General features: G+C 41.4%; 1 protein-coding gene across 1 annotated transcript in view; it reads right to left on the reverse strand.

Annotated features, from left to right (window-relative positions):
• Window positions 1–12032, reverse strand: part of AGPAT4 (1-acylglycerol-3-phosphate O-acyltransferase 4) — a 64712-nt gene extending 52680 nt beyond the window's left edge. Inside the window, exon 1 of the mRNA XM_086626831.1 lies at window positions 11855–12032. Within this exon, the coding sequence (XP_086482957.1) occupies window positions 11855–12032 (178 nt within the window). The remainder of the gene's footprint in view (window positions 1–11854) is intronic.
• Between the last annotated feature and the right edge of the window lie 9730 nt (window positions 12033–21762).

Below are 21762 nucleotides of genomic sequence, written 5' to 3' on the forward strand. Positions count from 1 at the left end.
TTTTTAACTTTAAAAGAAAACCTCACACTCAGAGATGCAATATATTAGAGATTCAATTTAGAAACACAGCTAAGTGAACTGAAGAATAGTCAGACTGAAGTGTACTTCCCACTTCTTTAACACCATAAGAGAAAGGAAATGTTATTGACACTCCAATGCAATTTGCGTGAGTACAGAAAAAGCACACAGATGTAAAATACTAATAAAAATGGGCTATCAGAAGAGCAAAACAATGTACTCACAAGCAATTGCACTGCAATCTCTTATACCTCTATGCCTTTGTGGTTCCTTATTTTGTTTCGAACATTGTTTCAGCAAGGATCAAAATGGGTCTGGCAAAAGGGTAACTGCCTCTCCAACACAAAGCAGACAAAAGAATTGTTTTGTGCACATTTCCAGAATTAAAGAATTCCTACTTTTGAACACAGTGTTGGAAGAACCATGTTTAAGCATAGACTACACCAAGACGGATGTAAAGGAAATTTAGCAACATATAATTACATTGCTCGCAAGACCCTGCTACCTTCAAACAGTCTCCAAAGTGAGAAAATAACATAATCCTCAAGTAAGAAGCCTTAACCTGAAGGCTGCAAATAAGTCACAGGAAATAATCATCTAGTCATAGAGGAGCACCAAACATACGGACTCAAAACCTCTTTCATCTCAAGCATCGCACTGAAAGACCTCAAGTACCTGCTAAAAGGAAACATTGCTTCTTGCTGGATTAGATATCCTCCTGCAAAAAGCTAGTCAGACACCAGATACTTTAACTGGACCAGCTGCTGAAATCATCACTGGAGGACAAGCCCAAAAACCTACTCCACAACAACTTGCTAATATGTGACTTTCATGCTTTTGGGAGAGACATAATCACCTAGATATGCAGTTTCAGTGGTGAACATTGCTCAAAAGGGAGCAGGGGGGTAGAAGACGTAGCTAACCAATGAGACAAGACACACTGCACCTCACTTGGATGTTACAACAGCAGAGCTATTCCTTGACCAAACACAGAATAACTCAAAATTTCCCCAGTAGTTCTGCCTATGGAGGTGGTGTTCTTCCCCAGACAGGGTTGGATTTCTGCTAGTTTACATTTGCTTGTAACTGGTGACCGTAATGAATGAACTACTATCTGCATCTTTGTAGGAAGGTTACATAAGATCAAGCAGCTATCCTTCAGATTTAGTACCATTTTAGCAACTAAAATCAGCCCTATAACTAAAATGGGTTTTCTACAAATACACAATGTCTCCCAAGAAGAATTTGATCCTCTGATTGTGGTATTCACCCTTAATGAATAAACAACTGTAGCACCAAACTTGTATAAACATTACTGTCTTCACATTCTGTGCTATGATTGGATCATTAGGTATCATGTTCCTGAGTTATGTTGTGTCAGATGGAAGTACTTTCATACAAACACTCCATATTTACCCCAGTTCAGGAAGCTAGGAAGCTTGCTGGGCAGATCTAATACTTAACAAGAAGCACCAGAAACTTTGTGATGTGAGATGCCAGACACCAAACAGAATGTGGTTCACCTTCTATTGCTTCCCTGTCATCCCTCTCTCCAGTCTGCAGGCTATCACCATCACCCTTCTTCAGATCAGGAATCTGAGGTAAAAAAAAAAAAAAAGGAAAATGAAGACAAGCAACCTCTACAAAGGCTCCAGCAACAGCAAAATAGTATCAGTGATCGTGTGATCATGAAGATGCTCTTTTCATTAAAGATCAGACTAAGTGCCTCTCTAGCTATTCACCAGTCTTGGACAGCAAGTATCAGTATGAAAAGATTTTTTTTTCACATCCATTTTCCCAGAAAGCAGTCCCTTTCTCCTAAACTAAGAGCTGGTCATAACAGACCATATCCCTTTTCGGTTGAACGAGGAACTCTGCCCAAGGTCATGCATAGATGTCATTCAATCACACCTTCACAAACAGAGCAGCACTACACTCACACAGCACGCCTGCAATCAGCATATGGTCTTGGCAGATCCACTGAAGCTCACTGTCAATACCTGAACCACTATGAAAACTGGAAAACACCACCTGCAAATGGCATAAAATGAGAGGGACTGAAATGTTATCATTTGATACAGCAAGTTAATGGTAGTAGGGAAAATAGGGAGGCACTCGCTAGGCACTGCAGAGTGATGAATATAATTCCGCTAACACAATCTGGAAAACAAGGAGTTCAAGCGGTGATGGATGCAAAGAAAAAACACATTATCTTACTCTACCAGTAAAGTAATGGAGAACTTGTTGCAGTGATTGGCTTCTTCGGTCTTTCCAAATTAAAGCAGAGAAGTTCAAGGTTTGGTCTCAGTGAGGAACTGTACAGATAACAGCAGCACTGCCACAAGTACATAACAGGTATTAAAGGGTACAAGGAAACAGGCTGGAGGAAGGCATTAACGAATTAGAGTAGATGAAACTTTAGAGTAGATGATTTCCACTCTAACAAAACATCAACATTGTCAAAGCAAAGGAAACTATCAGTTTCTGAGGACAAAACTCATTTCAGGGTCACAGAGATCTACCTGGACCCTTTGGAAGGCTTCAGAAGGGAAACCAACTACAAGAGTAAATATGATCTACCAGAAGGAAACTGTATATGCTCATATGTGGTCATGCATGCACAAGTTTGCAGGACAATAATTCAAACAAGCCAACAGCAGGATACTGGGGCACATGCCATCATATGAGAAGAGAATACCCAGCAACAAAAAGAACACGTTTCAGAATCACATCCACAAGCAAAAATGGTGTCATCTTCTCACTACCCCTAAAACGGATGCTGGCTCATTTTATAAATGGCATTATAAAGCCTATCACTTGAAGAGTCAAGAGATTCATATTTCACTATTATAGCATACATCTCTAAGTCTACTTTCTGTCACCCTGTCCCTAGAAGAAGACTCAGACTCCAGAATGAAGCAAGCAAGACCTGGAAAACACACCAATACAGGCTGCAGTGTACTTCACAGCTTGAAACATTTGATCTAATGATCTCTCAGCATTTTTTTTGCGAACAAATACTGACACATTTTGTTTATCAACAGGCATGTTTTCAGGAGAGGTACAATCCACAGAGCTCTTTGCAAGACTGCTGACTACTAGTATGTTTTGGGCAAACAAAAACAAAACCTTGAAGTTGTAAAATTTAGATACGCAGACTGTTTAAAATTGGAGCACAGTTTTCCCCATATTAATGAATTTTTTTTTTTAAAACACTAAAAGGCAATCTAGCTGTAGAAGCTAACAATATACCGCTACAGAGTTCATAACTTCTCATATATTACTTTTAAACCAGAGGAATACCTCCTGCTGCCCCTACTTTGATGGCTTCAGTAAATCAGATACTACTTTCTCACATGCTATTGTCCTTGCTAGCAACAAAAGGTGAGATCACTCCTGTTGCTTTGCTCGTTTTTCACTAGATCTTTTTTATGATGCCATGCTAACTATGTTACTACATTACTTACAAGCAAGAGAAGACAAAGCAAGTTGGAAAATTAAACATTATCATATGATGACACATATATACTCTTCTCTGTTCCAAGCATGTTTTATTTTTAACAAAATCTGTCATATACAATATACGCCTATGAATTTAATTTTTGAGAGCAAAAGAATCCAAAGATTCAATGATACTCATCATTCTAACAACAGCAGGTAGCAGAGAAAGCTAATCATCTGCCTTATTGTACACAGCTCAATGATCAACACCAGCGATTGGAACTTACAAGCAGGACAACCCTCCCCATCTGACATGTAAACCCCTACTTCAGATCTGCAGGGAACATGGAAAGAATCTAAGACTACATTGCACAAAAGAGGTATGACAATGGTTTGTCTAGAGATACTCAAGGTAGTACGAGTGCTGAGAACAAAACTGCCACGGCAGCATGCAGCTCAATGCAGGCTGCAACAAACACCCCATTGCCCGGATAGGTACTTGGGCACCTGCCTACTCAGATCTCCATGCTACCATAACTATCCTGTTCTCAGTAGCAGAGTTTATCTAGATTAAAACTAACAGAGGCATTTCCTTAGTACACTCCCCATTTCTACAGCCCCATGGTGTGGCTTGAGAGAAAACAAGAAGGCTAAGGTGATGGTATAGCTCTCCAAAGGTTCAAATCAATGTTTCCTCTTTGCATTACTATCAAGTCTGGCCTACAATCTTCCCTCAATGTTGCTGTAAACTTTTCATAGTCTTTACCAGTGGTTTCATATGGATGTCGTGTGTGCAACCACAGTAACAAAGGCTTATATGGACAAGTAGTACTTGAGAAAAAGTCATTTTGCACATATTACTCAAAACAACGTTGTAAACAGCCTAAGAAAGCAGTCCCAGGTGCCCTATGAAAGCTCTTTGCTACATCTACATTGAAAAGCATAACTCAGTTTGCTTTATAAATAAAAGACTACAGGATTATATTAAGGACACTCTGGCATACTTTGAACAACAGCAGACTGCTTCCTCTGCAGTGTAAAACAGCAGTAGAGGGAAGTGGAGGAAGAAAGCTCTGCCTTTCCAGGGCCCTCCTGCTGCCCACCCCTTCCCACCTAGTCAACTGCATCAGAAGAGAGAATTCTCTCTGTCTCTGAACCACCCTGGTACAAACAACAAGCAAAACGGCCAAGGGCTCCTCTGAATTCCAAGCAGACAGTGGGTTGCCTGCAGGGAAACAACATAACCTTGGGGATTAACATGGCCCTGATACTACCATAGAGCCTTATTTGGATGCCCAGTTCTCACATTGCAAAGCCTACAGTTGTGCGTGGAATGAATTAGCTTCACTGTCTCGTAACAGCCAGCCAAGATGATAAACTTGAAGCAGTTCTCGATTTCCTCTGGTTTTCTTTCTAGAAAGCTCAGTCATAAGAAGAGTCAGTTTCCACCTTGTTTTTGCTGTAGTCAATAAGCAGGCATCAGAGTGCCTCTTTCCATGCAAAGCAGAGCCTTACCCTCAGAGGGATTTACAAACCGAAGCCTACGTAGTGTAACTTTACCCAGAGGTGTAATAACAACCCTTTCATAGCACAAGAATAGGTATTAGTACTGTTATAATTTATTTATGAAGGCAGATTAGAAGCTAAGTCAATTGCTTTTAAAGCCTTTATGCACCTGCCACAGGACTGTGCCATTGTTGGTAGATCTTTTGTTTATGCAAAGTTCAACTGGTGCAGAGAATCAGCGGGAGGCCAGTTTGCCACTCAACCTGTGAGCACAAGGTGGTTCTCAGCACAAGGGGAAGCTAATTTTCCCCCAGTACAGCGGCAGGAAGAGGACAAGTTACCAACTACAGCTCCACTCACAGGCAAATACCTTCCTGAGTAAATACACCCACCACCACTAAAGACGACACATTTGTCCTGTGTGCGTATGTCCCATTCTTGTAGTCTTGGCACATGGCAGAGTTATGTCCCAAACAGTGCGCAGGAGCCCAGCACACTCTCCTCACCCTGGGCTAGCACTGCACCAGTCTGCCAAGCACAGACTGGTTCAGGAAGTACAAACCACTTTCGCGCTGCCCCAGCAAGCTATGCAGCCGTGTGCACACACAGCACTAACACCCAAGACAAGCTGTTCTCTCCACGTGCCTGGCCAACTTTACAAGCTAGTGCAGAAAAGCCATGCGTACCCTTTGTGGTGGTTTGCTGTCCTCAGAGGAGGGGAAGGAGGAAGATGTATTCCTACCTCTTCCAATTCAGGCACAAATGTCATCCATGAAAACCGTGATATTTCACACCAAGTGCTTCCTTCCTTGGCATACATCTTGGTTCTCAGTCTTTTGGAAAAAGAGACTGAGGATGAGATGTCTCTAAATTATTTAAAAATAAAAAACCAAGATTGATTGCTTGCCCAACCTTTTTTCTAATACCATCTTCCAAGCATACTTATTTTAAAAACGTTTATTGTTACCACCTTGTTGAGGTTTGCAGTGTTCAATTTCCTTATTAGAGGTTCACTCTGTGGAGTTGAGTATTAGGGAGAGTTTATCAGGCTTGTCATTTTACAAAAGGGAGATTAACTGGCAGTTGAACCAGCCAGTGAATATATACTTGGAGACAGAAAATATTTTCTAAAAGTTAGAAGCCCAAAGGCCTTGGTTTTTGTTTTGTTTTGGGTTTGTTGTTTCTTTAAACTTAAAACAAACAGAGAGTGTGTAACTCTTACTAGTCTTTTAGCTCATTTCAAGACCAACACAGACAACAGTCTGTTCTTTTTAAGTTGAATGTCCACTCTCTGCAACTAACACTCTTCAGTAAAGGTTGAGACATACAGAGGAAGAAGGACTAGAACTAACCATTGCCTTGCAGATATTTGTCAAATGGGATCAAACAGGAAGAGTTTATTCATAGTAAAACATGAAAAGTATCTTGGAGATATAAATGCAAACCAAACCGCAATCTGGTGAATGACTAACTTGCCTTAGGGAAGCAGAAGACTCAAGCTGAACAAGGCTTTCAATCTGCAATTAAAGAAAATTTACCCAATTCAAATTTCATAAAAAGCCATGGCAGAAAAACTGGCAGTTTATCAGAACCAATATTTTTTTGTCTGCAACGCTGTCATTAGAAAGTTCTCCCTAATGCTAATACATAATGAAGCAGGTCAGTACAGAAACTAAACTCACCCTATTTGACCAACCCAGGATTCAAAATTGGTTTGAAGAAAGATAACAACTTCTCAGCACCAATTATTGAAGGTAACTTGGTATGTGCCATTACACCTGCTCTGTTCCATTAAAAGCAAGTTGTTGCTCTAGTTACTGCTTTTCACTGTACATTCAAACTGGAATCCAGGTTTCTACCTCTTCTCTAACTTGCAGTGATGAGAAGTTTGAAGTCTATAGCTTTAGCCTGCTGGGTTGCCAGTAGTTACAAGTGAGAAGCTGTAGTGCTGTTGCCATACTCACCATACAGAAGGAGCAGCTCACACCGCTGCATGACCTCGGCTACCAAACCACAGTTAGTCCATACAGCCATTTTATAGTATGAAGCTGGTGAAGGGTCTAGAGCACAAGTCTTATGAAGAGTGGCTGAGGGAACTGAGGTTGTTCAGCCTGGAGAAAAGAAGGCTGAGGGGAGATCTTATCACTCTCTACAAATGCCTGAAAGGAGGCTGTAGCAAGGTGTGTGTCAGTCTCTTCTCTCAAGTAGCAAGTGGTAAGACAAGAGGAAATGGCCTCAAGTTGCACCAGGGGAGGTTTACATTGGATATTAGGAAAAACTTCTTCACCAAAAGAGTTGTCAAGCACTGGAACGGGCTGGTTGAGTCACCATCCCTAGAGGTATTTAAAGACATATAGACATGGCACTCAAGGACATGGTTTAGTGGTGGACTTGGCAGTGTTAGGTTTACGGTTGGACTCGATGATCTTAAACATCTTTTCCAACCTAAATGATTCTATGAATACTTTTACTTGAGCTAGTCTGGCTTGATTCATAAGAATAGGTAAGCACCCCCAACTCAAACTGGACTACTGAAGTGAGGACAAGTCGTTACTCACGATAGCAGTTTAGCTTCCCCTATGCAGTATGACAGCAGACATTTCACGTGGAGAAGTAAGAATATTATGTTCTTATACTGGAAAGGAGGTAGGAAGATGTCACAGCTTAGGCCTAGCTGGCAACTGAGCACCACGTGGCTGCTCGCTCATTCCTTCCCCCCGTAGTGGGACAGGGAGGAGAAAAGGCTCATAGGTTGAGACAAGGAAAGGGAGGGATCACTCATCAATTATGGTCACAGGCAAAATAGACTTGACTTGGGGAAAAATAACATTAATTTTTTACAAGTCAAATCAGAGTAGGATAAAGAGAAATAAAACTAAATCTTAAAAACATCTTCTCCCCACCCCCTTCCTTCTTCCCAGGCTCAGCTTTGCTTCCGATTTCTCTACCTCGTCCCCGCAGTGGCGCAGGGGCACGGGGAATGGAGGTTGTGGTCAGTTCATCACACATTGTTTCTGCTGCTTCTTCCTCCTCCTCCTCACATTCTTGCCCTGCTTCATCACTGGGTCCCTCCCACGAGAGACAGGCCCCCACGAACTTCTCCAATGTGAGTCCTTCCCATGGGTTGCAGCTCTTCACAAACAGCTCCAGAGTGGGTCCCTCCCATAGGCTACAATCCTTCAGGAACAGACTGCTCTAGCACAGGCTTCCCACGGAGTCACAGCCTTCCTCAGACACAGTCACCTGCTCCATCATGGGGTCCTCCACGAGCTGCATGTGGATCTCTGTGGGCTGCAGGGGGACAGCCTGCTATCTCACCATGGGCTGCAAGGGAATCTCTGCTCTGGTATACCTCCTCCCCTCCTTCTTCACTGACCTCACTGAATCTTCAGAGGGTAGATTTCAATTAGATATAAGGAAGAAATTTTTTACAATGAGGGTGGTGAAACACTGGAACAGGTTGCCCAGAGAAGTTGTGGATGCCCCATCCCTGGAGGTGTTCAAGGCCAGGTTGGACAAGGCTTTGAGCAACCTGATCTAGTGATAGGTGTCCCTCCCCATGGCAGGAGGGTTGAAATTAGATGATCTTTAAGGTCCCTTCCAACACAAACCTTTGTATGATTCCATGACATTGGTGTCTGCATAGTTATTTCTCTCACATTCCACTCCTCTCTCCCCACCATCACACCAGGCCCGACAAACCCCAGCAGTGCCAGCTGGATGAGCTCCACTCAGCTAGTGCTCCAAGAGCAGGGAGCTTCAGAGCACTCCTCAAGTCTCAGTCTAGAGGGAATGAAGTCCTGTGGCCAACAACACTGGGCTTCAGGGAACTACTCCCCAGCCTGGGGCTGTGTACGGGCCTGCGAGGCACCCCAGCCACGCTGCCGCAGCTGCTGCCCCACCGCGAGGTGAGAGACAGCAGCCCAGCACAGACCTGCTACAGGTTCCCCAGCTGTTTTGTTTTGTTGTTGTCGTTGTTGTTGTTGTTTTTTCCCTTCTTAAATATGTTATCCCAGAGGCGCTACCACTGTCGCTAGCTTTAGCCTGCTGGGTTGCCAGTTGTTACAAGTGAGAAGCTGTAGTGCTGTTGCCATACTCACCGTACAGAAGGAGCAGCCAGAGGAGCCTTGGCCAGAGGTGGGCCTGGCTTGGACCCAAGGAAGGTTCTAGCAGCTTCTCACAGGAGCCACCTCTGTAGTCCCTCCTCTGCTACCAAAACTTCACCACACAAACTCAATATAAAAGAAAAGGGGTAGAAGAAAACACCGCCACTACTTGAAATACCAAAAAAACAAACTTTCCCAAAGAGCATAGTGTCAAAGATTAAATGCTCTCCCCTGATTTTATGGAATCCTTTATCTCTACCTTTGACATAAAACAGAAACTGACTGAACTTGCAAAATCTAAAGGCAGCTTCATTCCATTCTTAAGTTAAACCATGCCTGCTCTATTTTGCTCTTTGGTTGACTTAGTGACTCAGGCTGTACCAGCCAATCAAAGCAACATAATGCTTGTAACCATTGCAAAGCACGTGCCTCTTTACATTCTCCAAGGCTAAGCTTCATTGTCTTAAACTGTAGGCTGTTTCCATTACTTTCATCAGACTGATACAGACCCAAGTAATTTATTAGTCAGCACACCAACGGCCCCCCAGAAAGCATTATCTCACACATACACTACTATGAAAACACATCTGTTTTGATTAACTGGTCTACTGCATTCTTCAGTTCTTCCAAATACTTTTTTTAATTAACTATTATTTTCCTCCTTTCAGATATCACTCAGATTAAGGTGAGTCACATCAAATGCTAGCTTGCTCTGATGTAAAGCTAAAATAACTGTCTTTAACCTAGAGGTACTTTGTTTTGAGCATGCCTGGGCATAAGTCTCACAACACAACCTTTTCCAGTGGCGTCAACACTGAAGACTAGATCAGCAACCCTGAGTACAAAGCCATCTGCCCAACCAAGGACTGGCATGCAGTATTACTCGCTCTAACACAGTGACTAGCCTCCAGCATAGATGAGACAAGATTGAGGGCAGCTAAAGGATTCAGTCTGGAGACTCTAGAGTAGCTGACATCTCTGCACTAAGCAGCCAGAAGGAAGAATGAGGCAGAAGGTATCGCATGAATAATAATAATAATATACCTATATATACCTGTATACAGTTCTACAGCATCTTCTACATTCCATAGCTTCAAACATATACTATGCTACCAGGCAAAAGGTAAAAATCTGGCCATACTCATGCCACTATCTGTACATAAAAATATATAGTACCTGCAAACTCACTACTCCAGGGATGTACACACGGACAGAAAAATGAATTTTTTCAGCAGGGCCATCCTCTCTTTATTACAGAAATAACAAAAATGTACCCCCATATTTCGGCCTATACATGCTGATGCAGTTCTGACTGTTAAGTCAAAAGTATGTTTAAAAAAATGCTTTGAATAATTACGCATCAGAGTCAATGATGAGAGAGAAATAATCCCCAGTGGCCTCCAATTTGAGGCACGTGGCAGATTTCTCCCTCAAGCAGTTCATTGTGAATACTAACAATCCTTTCACTTTTCAGGTTCCTAGCAGCAGAACAGGTGACCTGAAGGAAACCATTTTGCTGCATTTCTGCAACACGATTCTTGAACTTTGTGTTGGAGGGCTGTTTTCCCCAGTGTGAAACCACCCATAACTCACTCATTGACAGGGACATCACATTTGAATGATCTTTAGGGAGCCTCAAAAGGCACGCACTTTGCAACAGTTTTCATCTTCAGAAAGCACTTTTGAGTTCAGAAGGGCCCATCAAAATCCCTCTGGAAGGTGAACACACTTAACAGCACTGTCCTGGTTTCAGTTACTGAACACAGGGACATTACCATATTTTTAACAGCTTCTGTGGATAATACTCTCTGCTGCAAGTTGAGAGCAATTATGTGGAAGTCAGAAGTTTCACTGCAACGAATCAGTGCTGAAACTGCAGTCATAGCTCTTTAAAGACAAATATATAAGCAAACTGATAATATCAAGAAAACTACACATGCTCTGATAATCCACTGTTGACAGATGGAGATTGTACCAGCCTCCTTCTAATTAAGAAGAAATTAATGGATACAGGTTTCATTCATTCCACTGGAATTACCTGTTTAGTCAAGTGTCAGTGAATTGTCATGTCTCTCAGCAGTTACAAAGCAGTGCTCTTTCTACAAGTAACATCCTGAGCTTATGCTCCCATGTCCCCTAGAAAATAAAAATAATCACAACCTCTGCTTCTTTCAATGCTTACAGGCTACCTGCTGTATTCTACATTGTAACTATATGTGTATACTGAATACATACAGATGCAGCTTAAGGTCTGAAATACCTATTCAAAGAAACAACAGTTTACAACTGGCTTAAGAAAGAAGCACATGGAATCAAAGATTTTTCTTTTTTTTTTTTTTTTTACTGTTATTTCCCAGTTCTGAACAGTATTCACACAGCAAACACTTAAACCAAGATCATAAACAAAACCATGCAAGATTGAAAGCATTATTGGAAGTGACTTGTTAATACTGTAAGTCTACAGATAATGCCTCTCAGCAAGTTCAGCTATTATTTGGTCAATATTTCTCATTTGGCTTAATAGAACGTGATGGATAGCCAAATGAGAGACATTCTTTCTTCAACACCTTGAGCCAGGCAAGTATCCCAATATAAAAGAGCAAAACATTTCAGCAGAACGGGACATTTCAACAAAGCCTACACCTCTTCACACAAATGCAAGTGCAGTAGGAAGCGGTAATGACCTTTATATAGGTTACTTTGAAATCTGTTTCAGAACTTTTCTACCAATTCCCTCAAGACAAAATACGAAAATATTTCAAAAACCCAAAATGAAATCTTACGGCTTGAAATGCAGTAAGCCAGCCTGCAGTTGATCCTCCTGAACAGTTGCTTGTTGATTGGCCAAAGTATAAGTGTAAAGAGTTGAATGAAGTTAATGATCAGTCCTGACACTATAAATATGTAGCAGATCAGAAGGTGGCAAATGAATTGAGACTTCAGAAAGGCAACGATGTCCATGATTTGCTGAGAAAGCAAGAGTGTAACTTCAGATCCAAAATTCAGAAGACAACCTGCAAAACCAAACAGTATCAGTGGTTACAGAATGCATTTATTTCTACAAACAGACTAATATATGACTTACTATGTTTTACACTTAAATACACTAAATACAGTAAAATGAAAGTTACTTCTATTGCAGAAAAAGGCCCAATGACAATATTTGCAAAAGTAAGCATGGAACGAGACTACCATATTTCTGAATCAATTTACGTTTGCCTTTGGAACAAATTTCACATATCGGTCCTAATTTTACAAAACTCATGAGCGTATGACTCCATTCCATGGACTACGATACTCCTCTATCAAGTCTTTATTGTTAAAATATGAGAAAAAAAACCCAACTTATATTTTTATTTGAATTGTCTGTACTTTATAAAACATATACTGTGGCCTCTGCTATCTTCAAGAGCAGCTCCAAAGTAAGCACAAGCTTTAGAGCTTTATATTAGAAGTTGTGCCTTCCTCTACAGCCAGCCACGCTCCCCAACCAAGAAGTAGCAGCAGCTGCTTAATTCTAGCTTTATGGGCTTGTTCCCTTGTCACATTCAAATATCAGTTGATTTTGGCAAAAGAATAAAAGCTTGGCTATGCACAATACACACAATTTGTTCAATTATTCCTTGACACTGCAATTCTGTCAGTTATACTCCATAAGCCCAGAAAGGAAACATCAATAACAATACTAACCCATGACCCAGCATTGTTTCCAGAAAAAAAAAAATCAACCCTTAGGTTACTTAAGAAATGTTTGTATAATTTTGGAAAGGACCAGCCCAACCTTGGCAGCTGAGCACTCAGAGGAAGTGTCCTCTGTCAAGTACTCTGGCCTCCCAAACACCATATTGACTTCCCACCATCATCACTACCACCACTGCTAGTCTCACTTTTTAGGAGAAAAAATATCAAGACATGATTTCTCGGTAAAACACCACCCAGTATGTTTGGTATACAGTTAAGCAGGAGGTGCTGCCATCCTGTTCCATTCCTACACTGTTTCTCCTTCCGAGGCACAGGAGAGTTTGCCCAGGGAGGAAGGCCTGAGACAGTGTTTCTGAATGTGCCAGTCACAGGCAATAACAAAACGGCAGCTGTCAGCATCCCAGGGAATTAACCGATGAAAAAAATCTTTATGCCTATCCTTTTAGATTGTATGAGACCCCATTATGTGAGGCACTGAGTCTAGATCAGTGTCCTGAAACATTTGTTTTACTGCCCTTGCTGACTATGCTTACCACAGCAAAGCGCGCACACAAGAATTGCTGCAAAGCAATAGGAAGTTATTTAGCCACAAGGAAGATGAAGAAAAATTCAAGAAAGAGAATCTGTATTGTTGTATAATTTATATAAAGAATTTATGGCAGTCCCAAGTCTATTATTAGCAGACCAAATGTGCCCTTTGTGTATCACAGACTTTATTTCTTATCCTGCTGTACTATTCAGTACCAAAGCAGAAACTATCTGTAGCTGAGAATGGCAGATCAGGCCTCTGTCATTGTAGTAACTACAGTCATGACCCTTGCAAAAAGCTTTTCCAGCTTTAACCAACCATTCCCTTAACGAGACGTTCCTGAGGGTGGCAGACAATTTATTAGCATCGGTTTTGACCAAAGGCATTGTTTTTGTTGAAGAATAAATAGAATGAGAAATGGTGTCTAGTAGGAATCAGTGATTCATGCCTCAGCCCCTCCATCGCACACCCTGAAGACAGAGCCAAACACTTTAAAAAAAAAAAAAAGACAGAAAAAAACGAGTTTTGAATAACGCTTACAGTGAAAGATAAGATTTCACTTCCTAATTCAGACCACTGTACTTCACCAAGTAGCAGGATTAGATCACTTCTTCAAACAGTCAGAATGGAAGCAACCCGTTACAACTGGATGGTTTAAAAGATCATGCAGTGCCTGAAACTCTGATGACTGGGTTTATCCTACCATCCTTGGCTAAAACTGATCAAAAGTTTTTGTTCTAGCTGTCTGTTTTAATTTCCATCCCACAGAATCACTCTAATCTAATGTAATTCCCAGAGATCAGTAAGGGACCAGATCAAAAAAAAATCCATACATAAAGTAAGATTAAACCACTGTACATTTACAGTGGAGACCTGAAAATTCACTATTTGATATAATCACAGAAATCTACTGTAGTAAGCAGCTGATTGACAAACTTTGTGACAAGGAAGAGCCCAGCAGAACATTAGTCCACCAATTCGGGTTTTTTTCACTGTCATAGTAGTCAAACTGTGGTAAAATGTTATGTTTATGTGAATCATTTACTTCATATTGGGTCTTTAAAACACAACTTCACAGAATTAAAATAAACAAAGATGAGATGACCCTGCAAAAACATAATAACTGTCTTACAGTTTTATGAAGTCATGATGAAACGTTTGAAAGTAATTTATTCCTTGCTTTCATACCTCAGTCATCAAATTTCAATTCTGTAAAGCTTCTAACACGTTTTAAAGGCAAACTAAATCCACTTAACAAGTACCACTGAAATGCACCTAACCTAACTTGTTCGTAAAAGGAACAAGAAATTAGCTTAAACTTTGCTTTTCTGAAAAGTAGGGACATTACAGAGATTAATCTTCTCTTCTGCTTAAATGCAAGCTGTTTTCCCTACAAATTTGCAACCCAAACATTGTATACAGACTGCTAGCTAAGGTTCTATTTCTCAGGCATAAGCTCATTCTCAGAAGATCTTTTTAATATGATACTTTTTGGACTATTATCATGACCCAAACTCCAAGAAATGCAGTTTATTCTCAGTACAAGTGACAAAAATTAAAAATTTATTTTCAAAATCAATTCTGAGCTTATGAAAGAGGTTTAGAAAACTCGCTTTTTAAGAGTTCATAGGAACTTCTTCCACTTGCTCTTTGTCTTTCTAAAATTCCTCATGGGTAACATCAACATAACACAAACTCAAGTGATAAAGAATCAGGTCTTTAATTCTTAATCCATGATGCTGGTTTAATAAATTATGCTGATTTCCTTACAGATAATGACTGAAAATTACAGCAATCTTTGAAAACAAAAGGGCCAATCAATGCATTTTCTCAGAAGCTATTAAGATCGGAAAGCTGCCAAGAAGCTCTCTTCTATCAAACACCCCTTAAAACAAATGAGGAGAAAATAGCCAGCCAGAGCATCAAAAACAGACAGGGACATTATTTAATAAGAGTTTTTCCTTTGATACAAAACAAAAGACCCGAACCTCAAATGTCTGTCTAGGAAGCAAGTCAAGAAGCATCTATTCATGGGACTAAGGGATCACAGGATCAGGTGTAAAAGCCAACTCCACAACTATTTACTCTACCTCGTTCCCCCCAAAGTTTTACTCTTCAGCAAGATCCACTGTGTTTTCTACTTCAACCACTCTCAGCATTTCCCTCTGCTTAGAATAACTGACCAGGAGGACATAGAAGTGACATGCAAAGTGGAACACCTCTCTTCCAGCAGATGCTGCTGCCAATTAACAATGCTATTTTGTACTTGAAAGTCTGTAAGAGTTTTGAAAATACAACTAGTGATCTCGTAAAGAACACAACTCTTTGCACTTTCACAGAAAGCACAAGAACAAAGCAAAGAACTGTCACCCACCTTTTCCAAAGTTTATGTAGTAAATAGAGTCCTTGGAGTGTGGAAAGCAACATGGCACCTATGTGACAGCATCTGGACTAAGCTAATATTGTCCTACTTACAAATAGAGGCAAGACAGCACTATACCCAGTTATTTCCAGATCAGCATGTTTCAAGCCTGTGCAAAGGCTTTCACTTATGTCTACTCTTTGATAAAGTCCTTAAACGCTTTGCTGCAAGTTAAGAACAACCAAGCAGATGATGATGATGATGACGCCCATTCTTGCATTTTCTCACCTAAACCAGATTCTTGGAAAGATGAGTTAAAGAAACCAAGACTATGAAAACATACTCAGGTCAGATTACAGCAGTTTCAGCACTGCCTCTATGTGAATTTCAGTTGCCATCAGAACAGCACAGATAGCAGCACTGTATTTCGTATCAGAGTCCATTTTAACAATGTTTCTGTATATGAAATACATACGCAAGGCAAGTTGCCGGATGCCCTTGTGCTCTTCTCTTTCTGTTAGTGAGTGTCAAACCTTAGCAAAAGTGAGGTTGTGTCTATGCATGTATCATCTTCAAGGAGAATATATCTGTACATGCACACAAAAAGACCCAAGTCTGGAGGAAGAATTATCCATTATTTGCCTCATGCTTAATTAGGGTTTGAATCACTTCCACCTTCCCCAAATGCAACTACTAGAGCATTACCCTGCTGCGCTGGTTTACATGGCAAGGTTTTGGTAGCGGGAGGGCTACAGTGATGGCTTCTGTGAGAAGACACCAGGAGCTGCCTCCCACGTCAGACAGCGCCAGTTCCAGACAGCTCCAGCAGGGACTCACTGCTGGCCAAAGCAGACCTCACCAGCAATGATGGTGACACACCTCTGTGATAACATATTTAAGAAAGGGTAAAAAAGTGCTGCACAGCAGCTATGAATGATGAGTGAGAAAAGTGTGAGAGAAACAGCCTGCATACACCAAGGTCAGTGAAGAAGGAGGGGGAGGATGTGCTCCAGGTGCTGGAACAGATACTGTCCTGCAGCCTGTGGTGAAGACCCTAGTGAGGCATGATGTCCCACTGCAGCCATAGAGGACCAAGTTGGAACAGACATCCACCCTGCAGTCCATGGAGGATCTCATGATGCAGCAAGTGCCCTGAAGAAAGCAGCAGCTGGAGGGGAGTTCCGCTCAGGAGCAAGTTTTCTGGCAGGAATTGGCAGCCCAGGGGGGCCCAGACCGGAGCAGTCTGTTGCTGAAGGACCATACCCTGTGGGAGGGACCCCAGCAGCAGCAGGGGAACAGCACAAGGAAGAAGGAGCAGCAGAGAGGGAACTGTTATGGACTGAGAGCAATCCCTATTCCCCATCTCCTGTGCCACTCAGGGTGAAGTGGAGGCAGGGAGGTAGAAAAGTCAGGATGTGAAGGTGAGTCTGGATAGGAGGGACTTGAGGGAAGTCAGTTTTAGTTTTGTCTCTGTTTTCACTGCCCGACTCTTTTATCAATTGGCAATAAATTAAATTAATCTTCTCAGTGGAGTCTGTTTTGCCTGTGACGGTAACTCTTGAGTGTCTCTCTGTCCTTATCTCAACCCAACAGCTTTTTTCATCTTGTTTTCTTCCCCTGTCCCGCTGAGGAAGGGGAGTTTCGTGGAGCGAGCAGTTTGATGTGAACCTGGCAGCCAGCCAAGGTCAACCCACCCCACCTCATCAGAAAAGTCCCCCATCAGGGAAGAATTTGAGCATATCTAAGTCCTTCCCCCAAAGTTCAGGGAACTGAAGAATGTTTTTAGGTTTTCCTGAGGAGTCATGCATTCCTGAAACTGTGTATTTTGTAACAAACACCGTACAAGGAGAGAGATCTGTCAGTTTGGCTGTTTCAAAGGCTGATGAAGAATGAACACAATCTATGAGCAAGTGTTTTAGGATTTCCAAATGCACAGTTGCCTCAAATGGTCCATGACTGTTCCGTATACAATTTCATTTATCCAATTTGCTATAAAACTGAATTTTTATTTATTTTCTACTGAGTACAGAGATAATTAGCGTAACAGGTATAACTGAAGAAATGGAATAACCCAGGAGGTTTTTGAAATGTTTAAACATATCCTAAAGCTTTCCCCTCTCCCTTTTATATTTTCTTCCTGCTGTGATCTAATGTAGAACAAGGACAGTTCCACAAACTCTACACGCCTGCCAGGACGCAAGTTCTCTGTCTGTGTGTGCATAATCTCTGCTGGTAAAATGCACAGCACAGCTGCTGTTAGCCCCAATAGCTTCAATGTTGTCCCCTGACCACGTAGAAAGTAAAGTGTTTATACAGGAGCGTATAGGGGACGAAGGCAGCCTGGGAGAGGCATGCATACTCGGGGAAGAAGTGGGAAAGACAAGAGAGCTGCTGCCCAAGTTCTGGTGAGAAGCAATTCAGCCTTGCTCCTTCTTCCAGGAGCAGAAATATTCAGGGAGGAAGGAGCTGAAGAAGGAAGCCACAGGGAGCCAGGCTTAAACACACGGTAATATAGAACTCCTTGGAGGTGCAGTGTTTAAGGACTTCAGGGCTCGATGCTGAGGGAGGCATTTATTTGAAGAGGGTAAACCCTTGAAGTTAAGCACTTCTGTTCAAGCTCCTAGAGAGGATCTTTAAAAAAAAAATATGTCAGGGTGAAGTGTAGCTGTTATCTTGGGTGCAGAACATCAAGTTCACAAAACAGCAGTGGAAGGCAAGTTGCTTCTTTCCAGCATGCCAAGTGCTGCTCTTCAACTGATTTCCACACAAGTTTCTGTATTTTAATACGTCATATATATACATATTTCTCCAAGCACAATTATCTGCAATTTGCTTAGGAAAATAAAAAAAAAAGAAAAAAAAAAAAGAGCTCCATTAAGATATTTAAGACCTGGAGGAGTCTATCAGAGTTCAGACCCAGAGTTCAGTTTGGAGGACCACAGAGGCCCTCTGTTTCCTCTTTATCTGAATCCACTAATCTAACAAGTTACTTGCACTGTCAACAACGGCAACATAACAAACACAAGTCAAATTTAGGGACTAAGCAAAGGAGCATGACTAAACAGCAAACAAAAATTTACAAGAAAGCATACAGAGAATCTAAGCTGGACGTGGGCTATGCTGTCACACAAATACAAGCAACATGGATAGGTCCTCAAAAACAACTGGAGTGAGCAACAGCAAAGAGTCTAGGACAAGCAACTATATCACATGCTCACAGTCAATTTCAATATCTGCTTTCACAGGCAACATTAAGTGCTTAGTCAAAGGTAACCAGGCCCACGCATTACCATCATCTGGCACCCTTCTCTATAAAAAACCAAACCCCCCCAAAACGTGTTTCTACAAAGTCACTTCAATGGATCATCTGGCTTGCTGCAAAAGTACAGTGGCTTATCAAATAACAGAATCTGAATGTCTGCAACAAACTAAATCTTCTCAAATATAAATATATGTATGTATATAAGTACGGATGCTTTTGAGTTTACGATACATGAATTGCGTACAGAACAGTCGTGGACCATTTGAGGCAACTGTGCAGGTACAGAGATCAGAGCCTTACTAGTTAAGCCATCAGTCCTCAATGCCCAGCCTGTGAGAAATCTCTCAATGGATAAGATCCAGACCATCACTCCTGCATACAGGAAATTAACACATTAAAAATGACAGAGGCAGCAGGGGCAGTACAGCAGGATGTTGCCACCTGCATTGTGGTATTCACCCAGCATGAAGGGCACACAGCACTATAGCTGATACCCTGGGCATTTCAGGAACAGATCCAACACAGGAGTAGCTACTGAGTTCTCTAGTGGTTATTATAAAAGTACTGTTTTTACAAGAGCCAAAAAAAATGGGGGATGAGGAAGGCAGGATCAAGGATTATTCAGGACCTGGCATATAAACTAGGTTGTGCTTTTTTTTTTTTTAAAAAAAAAAAAAAAGGTTGTGCTGGGAGTCCAAACATTCTCTTGATAAGAAATAAGCGTTGGAAAGGAGGTCTCTCCTACGAAGGCTCGTGGTTTATGCTTGCCAAACATGCAGAGGTTCAGCACAAGGTACGGAACTGCCTATACTCTCAACAGACAAAATACTTTCCCGCACATCCAAGCCTGCTTACATGTGAGGCAACAAGGAAACATGGATCACATGTTTGTTTCAAAGCTCTAATATTTAATCCTCCTATTCTTACCACAATGAGTTAGTTACAAAGTTAGACTACAAAAGTATCACCTCCTAACCCCAGTTCTGCAACAGACAGCTTGCCACACAACTACAGAGGTAAGCAGTTCTAATCCAGGCAGAGAGTTTCACATCCACTCAGCAGACTTAGTAGCACAGGAAAGTCTATTCTATATGCAAGATCAAACACTTTATGGATAGGATTAGAAAACAGTATGGATTTTTGTTAATTCTTTCCTGAATTTATCCATCCCTCTCATACGAAAAGCTACAGCCATTTAGAAGACACTATGTGAAGTAAGCCTGGCAAGATCTGTCTTGCTGCCCCCATCTCACACACCAGGAACGCAGAACAAGACTCTTAAGAGAGCTTGTGACAGTCACATGGCAAATGCATGGCAGAGCCAACTCCAGACCACAACCTGCCAGTTCCCTGGGCTCCAGCTTTCAGCACAAAACAGTACTTTTCATCCTCCTTTACTTGCCTTCTTGCCCATGCTCAAGTTTGCCTTGCAACAGCTTCTGACAGGCCGTGTACAGAGAGGAGAGGGAAGGAACACATCCACAAGGATCTTCAGTAGCAGCAGATGATGCAACAGGGTATAAACACAGGAAATGGTTAAATCAGGATGTATGTGCCGATCGCATGAACTCTACTTTCCCTTCCTTTCCCCATTCCTCAAGAAATGAAAACCAAGTTTCCAGCAACTTGGATGGCTCTGTACTATAAACTAGAAGTTACAACTTTAGTACCAAGCCAACAGTATTGTGTGCATGTGCACACAAACACCACATCTCTCTCATTATTCCTACCCAAGAAGGAATTAAAGGCATTGCTAGATGCTTCAAGGACAACAATCAGAAGACAAAAATCATCACCACCGGAAAAGAATAATTTCTTTCCTCAGTACGCTCCTATGAAACGACCTCTTTATATTTGCTGGAATTGTGATTTATATCTCAGAAATTCTGGGCAGCCTATTTAAGTCTTTTCCTAGAAGTCCAATTCCTAACTTGTGTGGCTTTGTTTAGTTTATTCAGAAAGACGGAAAATGCAAGTATGAACAATATAGAATTTGCAGCAGCAAAAATCTTAAAAAAAACCAACAAGTAGCAGAGATAGGAGGGCATAAGTCATGAGCTGAAAAAAATACCCATCGTGGCAGTACTACGGGTTACAAGTGGGGCTCCACCACCAGACTGTGGGCTGGTAACAAATTTTCTACCCTCCCCCCAGAAAAACAGTATAAAATCTTTCAGATAGTGTGCCCTCTGAGCAGCTGCATTGCCTGCTGGAGACAACTGCTTGTCACTGAGCAGGTCTGAGCCCTGCTGACCACGCTGCCACAGACGCACGGGGGACATGGGACAGGCTGCACCCTCCATGCTTCCTAAACACAGGGATGCAAGGGAACAGCACTGACCTCATCTGTGAAGGGAACCAAAAGTTTCCAGTACAAATCACAAGATGTTGTTCACAGTGCTGGAAATGGAAAGTGCCATCCACTTGATTACGACTCCAAATGAGCTGTTAGTTTTTCTGTTCTTCTGTGACAGCAGACTGCCTCCTTCAGCTAAGCCATTTGCATATTTTTAATTAATATGAAATAACATTCACTAGTATGCTCTTTGAATACTAAGGAAATGTTAAACGGAAAAAGATTTGCAAGATTATTTTTTAACTTCTAAGTATTAATTTAATTTGGCTGTATGATATGATAGAATGATATGATTCAGTATCATTTGATACTGAAGAATATGAAGTAGCTGAATTTCTCGTTTACGAAAATCACATCCCCAAACTGGAAATGACAGTGTATACACAAGATGTAGCCGCACCAAGACAGGGATACACTGCGTATTAATATTTATTCCTTAAGTATTTTCTAATGCTTCTTTGTGTAGGAACAAGTTTAACT

This window comes from Tauraco erythrolophus, chromosome 2 (genome assembly GCF_009769465.1).
Source record: "Tauraco erythrolophus isolate bTauEry1 chromosome 2, bTauEry1.pri, whole genome shotgun sequence".
In the NCBI taxonomy this organism is placed as follows: Eukaryota; Metazoa; Chordata; class Aves; order Musophagiformes; family Musophagidae; genus Tauraco; species Tauraco erythrolophus.